At 42.1% G+C, this 6,774-nt stretch overlaps 1 protein-coding gene across 1 annotated transcript; it reads left to right on the forward strand.

Annotated features, from left to right (window-relative positions):
* Positions 1–2,459: 2,459 nt before the first annotated feature.
* T265_07165 (hypothetical protein) lies at positions 2,460–3,311 on the forward strand (the record flags this gene model as incomplete). Its single annotated transcript, XM_009172616.1, has 1 exon — positions 2,460–3,311. One exon carries the CDS (start codon positions 2,460–2,462, stop codon positions 3,309–3,311), a length of 852 nt encoding a protein of 283 aa, XP_009170880.1.
* Positions 3,312–6,774: the final 3,463 nt, after the last annotated feature.

The raw sequence follows: 6,774 nt of genomic DNA on the forward strand, positions 1-6,774 counted from the left end.
TGGGCTATTTTGACATGATCAGCAGCGTTTCGCTTCGCGCAAAATTCCTGGAGTTTTGTCGCTTAGTAGGATTCTAAAGCGGTTGACTGAGTCAATCCTATGTCCAGCATCTAAAAACTACCTGTCTGTTGGCCATACAATGACGGGTATCCTGACAGCATTTAGATCACATAAATTGGAATGTGTTCCGCATCACGTTCCGATTGGTATCTGCCTGTCCTACCGATACTAGCATCTCCGCAGCTGCAGCAGAACTCGTAGGCAATATGAGAGGTAGCTGAATCAGACAGCATAGACGTACACTTGCGCAGAGAAAATCATCTTTTGATCAGTAAGAGGCAAAGTGTACGAACTGTGTAGCCGAGATCAAACGGTGCAAAGGTAGGAGATCTTAGTTGCTTTTGCTAGTACAGGCAACTTAGAGGAGGCTTTCCACGAAGGCCCTCTACACAGTAAAAGCCTCAATGATTGCCTAATAAGAAAATGAAAAGCTATCGTGTAGTTAGATTTCCTTAAGATAGGAATGCTAAAAAGATTTTGAAAGTTTGTATTCACTCAGAAACTCAGCTGTTTTCTGTGGTTTGGTCCGCGGCATTCAGGTTGACTCTGAATTGTACGGATGTGTAGTGTCTGTAATCCGTTGTCACATTTACCATTCTTCCTGAACTTAAACCACACTTTGTAACTGTTATTCACATTGTACCATGGCGTTTGTTTTAATGTTACGAATACACAATTTTCCGGTGCGACCTGCTGACTTCTTGCGGAATGAGCGTATTTACGCTCCGTTGAACTGTTTGTTGACTGCTGAACCAATGGGACCAAATCTCTGTGTCTGTGTCAACTGTTGAACGTCACAATAAATCCCTGTGACATTTTTTAGCCGTGAATAATTTTCCTACCGTGGAATATATCACTCAGCGGAACCATCTGTGGGGAATTTCGACAAGTGAATATTTCCCTTCACAGCCAGTTACCGCATTTGGATCGGTGTAGTGGACTACTGGACCTATACATTCGTGAGTCCCCAGCTGACTACTCATTCCTTTCCTATTGTGATTTTGTGATTTTGTATTGGTTACTTTGCTTATTAATTTATCCGAACACGCTGATAAGGTCCTAGTCCACTACAGATGTATATCGAATGGTATTCCCTACACTGAAGGTTTATCGCAGTATCCTTACTTTTATTTTAAAAGAAAAGTTGCCATCTATCCCAGAGTTGGTCTGGTTGTGCAAATATAATAGCGTCTGGAAGCGTATACTGGGCGGGGAGGTGGACCCTGGTGGGAGATGGACAGCGTCGAAAAACTGATGTCGTCTAAAGGTCCATCACCACTGGAAGTCTTCAGTTCTTCCACACCAAAAGCTTTACTCCTTCTAAGCGTTCAGATGTATTGCTTTCCAAAGATGGCGTCAAAAGTCTTGAATGGGAAAATATGTTTGTATGTACCAGTGAGAAAGGCTATCACCAATCTTCTCATGATCTCTTATTTTTCAGGGGGCAGTGTTTGTGGGCATTATACATTGTGCTGGAGAGACAGTCTGAAATCTGTGTCTAGTTTTGAAAATACATTCCCGTTCGATTTTTCACCATCTGCATCTCAGTACTTCGTCGGAAGCCCAGGTTTGCACCGTGCGTGAGGCATTGTCGATCTTAGCTTTGTTTCCCGAAATACTAAACTGGCGTGGAAGAAAACAGGCAAAAATCCTCGTTGAACACTACTGTCATCTAATACTAGGTGCCTTGGTTTCAATGCAGGCAAGAATCGAACAATTTATGAAGCAACTGGACTGTAACTAAAGAAGACACAAGCAAAAAATTGAGTAAAAGTTCGCAATCTATTTTTTTAATATTACCCAACAAAACATCACAAGAACTGACAAAAGTGCCCAATTTCTCGCGATTGTGTCACATTTCTCATCTCCCATTGGGTTTACTGCTTCGCAAAGGTGAGTTTTGTTTTAGTAACAAAATGATAGTGAAGATATCATCGTCAACTCAGGGTTCATGTAGTTCAACTCTTGTTTGGCACTGATTTCAAAAGACCACAGCATTATATGCTTCTTCTGGACATTCTTTCAAGCATTTCTACGCACAGGCTAATTGCGGTTGCCGGATAATTTGTTCGAAAATTTGATGGACATACTGACTGATGGGTCTGATACTAATCACGGCTACAGTGTGGTGTTTCCACTGTCCTTAGTCTACCCTCTTGTTAGAATGTGCGCACAACTGACCGTTATCCATTGGTAATGTTGCTGGAAGGTTGATCAACAGCTTTCAGTGTGTCAGTCTTCAGCTGCGTTTGTGTGTGCAGCCATGAGTTCAGTGCTGATTCATTGAAAGTTAGCACCTGCGCACCGAGCTCCTAATTCCCAGACAGATATATAACCCGTTCCAAACAAGGTAGGAGTGAACACCTGAATGTTCTGTGAAAACATCCTAGAACGGTAAAATGATCAAACAGGAGGAATTCTACGGGGTTACGGTAGATTTGGTTGGACAAACCAAGGTCACCGGATCTAGTTATCTGACGGACAGCCTGGCCTCTGCCGTACTGAGTCGACAATTGGAGAAGGACCACTCAGGCGTGGCGAAATTTTTGCCCGACCGAATACACTTTTCGAGGACAACTTCCGGCAAGATGAGGATTTATCGCCGAGAAGTCCCTTATAACGATGTACTGAAGATCTACGTTTTTCCTAATAAACCAGATATTTTCATGTTGTGTACTGAGGGTGACTATGAAGGTGGGCGTCTGTATCAAAGTTTTCGCTGCCATAATGCCATGGACCTGCAGACAGTTCGCCGCATGATCTATGGTGATGCGAACTTTACAGCCAGATCTCAGATTGTTGGAGGTGATTATTACGTGGACCGAAGGCCAGGCAGTGCCGTCTACGTAGAAGCTCCAAGACCAGTCACGTACGTCAAAGAATACTTGCCTCCACCACGCAGTCCATCACCAACATATGTGGAGCGTATACAGACGGTGCAGCGTGAAAGAACTCCATCACCAGTGCCCGTACGACGTGTTTCTGTGGTTCAAAAGACAGTGCCATCACCGCAAACTGTGTATGTTCAAAGAGCGCAGGAACCGGTGGTCGTTCGCAGAGTGAGGCCAGCAGAGCCTGTAGTCGCGGAGACAGTGCAAGTACAACGTGAGCCATCACCAATGTTCGTCCGTCGTGCATCTTACGTTAGTCGTCCGGCATCGGTGGTCTACGTCGAAGACAGTCCTGCAGTCGAAGAATCAGGTCCGTTTGTGCTTAAACGTGTATCAAGGGTGCTTCCCTCAGCAACCTAATTGGTACTTCCTATATACTATGAGTAACTACTCAGCAACTTATGGTCAAAACATATGCGATTTTCCCCCTTCTATTGATTTTCTCAAGAGAAACCTCATTGTTCTATAGAACACGATTTCAATCATTGATAATGTTGGTTCAGCAGCATATGACAAAGTCATGACGCATACAGATGCGTGAGATGAATGTTACGTTCTACATTCTGTTGTAATGCAGCAATCACTGATTCATATATACTCGGCGGGAGTACCCACATTTGCATAGTTATCAAACATTACATGGATGATTGCTTTATTATGAGAATTTCACGGATTTCTCGCCATATCAATAAAATGTTTATACCCACATCGAAGCTCTGCTACAATTGCCTTAACCAAACGTTATAATAAGGAGATTATAGAGAGGATTAGCTCGTGGATAAGCAGTGTGGACCGAGAAGGTGAAATTTTGCTTTGCTTCAACCTACTAGAGCGTCCAGAATAAGAATTACTACGGTGTACTGTACATTCTCCGGTTATCTCACTCAAAATTAGTTTCGGTCTATTGCTCCAAGGAAATTACTTATAAGGTTAGTGTAAGCTAGTCGACACCCCACAATCTGTTTCGCCCTTCATCGGACATATCTGATAGACGCAGTCTCCGAGTTTTCTTCAGGCTTAAGTTCCACTTGAACCCAAAGTTGACAAATTCGTGAAGCCCGCTTATTTTTACACAAATCTGGTTTTAACTGGAGAACCAGCTGGGCTCAAGCTGGGTTCGTGATATTCTACCAATAGTTTCCAGGGCCATATGAGTATTTTCTTTCAAGAAGACATACCGCGATACTGAAGAATGAAACAACGTTTGTACAGCAAATTTGACTGAAGAACATCACAAACGAGATTTTCAGCATAAAGCCACTCGTTAAAATCAAATTTGTGTGCAGCTGAGTATATTCTGCGTAGTTTCGATGTACTTTTTGCTGGGTAACTAATACAGTGCAGTTGTTTCTAGAGTATAAAGAGCATTTCAGTTATACGAAGGTGAGTTGTGAAGCACCTAATAGTCTTTTGATCAAATTTTCACAGCTTACCTTAATACGGGTTTGACGTTATTCAGCTGTAAATCAGGTAGCTGTTGATATGTTTGCCGTCCTTGGCAGGCAACACTCTCCAACTAATTAACTCACCTAAGCTACCAAATTTTCAACATAATGTCAACATTCTTCATCTCATCTTACTATGGGCTGGTAATTTTATCATAAGAAGTGGTGTTGGTTAATTTGGATCAGCATGAAAGTGTATGTGAAAGTTGTGCCCTTGCGGGTAAACGATGAAGTGTATTCGGTGTAATGTAGTGTTTTTCCTTGAAAATCTCGCTTCATCCGCGAAAATTTTGTCCAGTTAAAAAGGTATTTAAAAAAAAACAGTATAGCACATAATTGTTTACATCAGAAACACATATCTTAACCAATGAATACAAAAACCAAAACCCAAGCAGCAGAAGAATTAGCGATTCCTTAAAATGTCTGTTCGTTTCACCAACAAACTTTCTACGATTATTCTCATTCTTTTGCTCCTTACAATCAATTGTTTTTCAGTATTCCCAAAGGTACCAACAGTATCATTATTGATATCTCTCTTTTTTGTCATCTTCATCGCCACCATCCTTACCAATGCAGTCAACTTCGGTTGTGGTCAGATTTTTCCAGTATTGTAAGCCATGAGGCAAGGTTGTACGAACTAGAGGAATGATCAACGATACTAGTCAACCAATACGTCGGCAGCGTTATTTGATTTGGCCGTTCAAGCTCAGTTTGAGGGGAGACTTTAAGATTGGACGTTTGTCAACATATTCATATCAGATGACATTATGGTCTTTATAAAGGGAAACGTTCTTACAAAGAGATGAAATTAAGCAAGACTAATAAATATACATGCATATCGGATGTCGATTTTTGAAGGAATCTTTGTGTGCATTCTGAGAATTGACCGTGGCAGTTTGTGTAAGCAAGCCGATTTCTTACAAAATCTTTCGTTTTGTGCACATTCTTCCACCAGTCTCGGTAAGGCGGGTCATTACACAGAGAGCTCCGTCACCCGTCATAATCCGACAGAGGCAAACCGTTACTCGTGTAATCACTCCTCCGCCTGCACCTCCAGCACTCCATAGGAGAGCGTCTCAAACTTATGTGACCGAATATGTGGAACCGACCGTTACCGAAACAATCGTGGAACGGTCACCATTGGCTTATCGGCGATCCTCTCTGATTGATCTAGTTGACGACGGTGGACGTATGATACTCCGACGTGTGACACGAGTGAACCCGACATTGTAAAGCCATGGTGCTCCACTTGGTCACTGAAAGCTTCAGCATATCAGCAGCTAAATATTCACTCATGCGCATGTTTATCGCAAACAAACAAACAAACAAACAAACACACGCATACAAGGAGCGCAGATGCCTGCCATCGTTTTCTTGTGTTACGCGTTTTAGTTGAATCTAACACTAAACTAAAACATCAAACAAAAAGTATAAAACCTAATCCTCGGGTCGGTTTGAGAGAAAATGAATAGTGCTTTTCGCTGAATTTCGCAAAATTTACCTTACGCTGACCGCGTACTAAACACATTTTGTTGATCTCATCATTTGGTTCAAGACACTATTTTGTTCGTGTTTGAAAATGGAATGTTTGGCTTTCCGAAGCTCTGTTAATACCACACCTGTATAACCAGGCTACGAATTTAGCATTTCCTTTCTTCTGTGTAACAGCACAAATGAATAGACAAATTATTAGTGTTTATCTTCAGAGTTATACCTATTCACTCTCTACTACGGTTTATCTTCCAATGAAGGACAAACTCCTTACGTGTCTGCCTCTCTGTCTGTTCCGACCTTTTCCTAAAAATGCACAATATTAACACTACTGTTACTGATAACTTCACTTCAGTACTGACCCTTAACGGATAAAGGGGATTCACCGACTAGAGCTGCTCGAACCCCAGGAAGCTTGCGCGCATTTCCCAAAGTTGTTAGTTTGCTACGCCACATGCAAGCCTTTGGGAGTCACGGCTTAGATCCAATGGAGTGAGACTGCTGGAAAGTCACGCAAGGACCAGCCGGCTTTAAAACGATAACATGACGAAATTCTCTCATGCTATATATACTTTAACCATTGTAGGGGTTTCACCTGTTCGTACAAAATTTCAGCACAGAAGCAAGCATATTCTATTGGTGTGTTGTGTCTATAGCCACTTGGTAGCATTCTGTTAAAGTGATAGTAGACAATGCTTTTTTCACTAGCCATACGATTAACGATACATTTACCCGCTATAGCCTGTTGGGGTTTGGAATAGGGAAAAAGTTCTCGCAACACACTTGCTGTTTGCCCAGTGATGAAAAAAACAGCCAACCCTGCTCCCAAAATTTGAGCAAGTCTCTGCAGACGGAATGCATTGGGGGCACTGGGACACACCTAGGTT

The sequence above is a fragment of the Opisthorchis viverrini genome (genome assembly GCF_000715545.1).
Source record: "Opisthorchis viverrini unplaced genomic scaffold opera_v5_160, whole genome shotgun sequence".
Lineage (NCBI taxonomy): Eukaryota > Metazoa > Platyhelminthes > Trematoda > Opisthorchiida > Opisthorchiidae > Opisthorchis > Opisthorchis viverrini.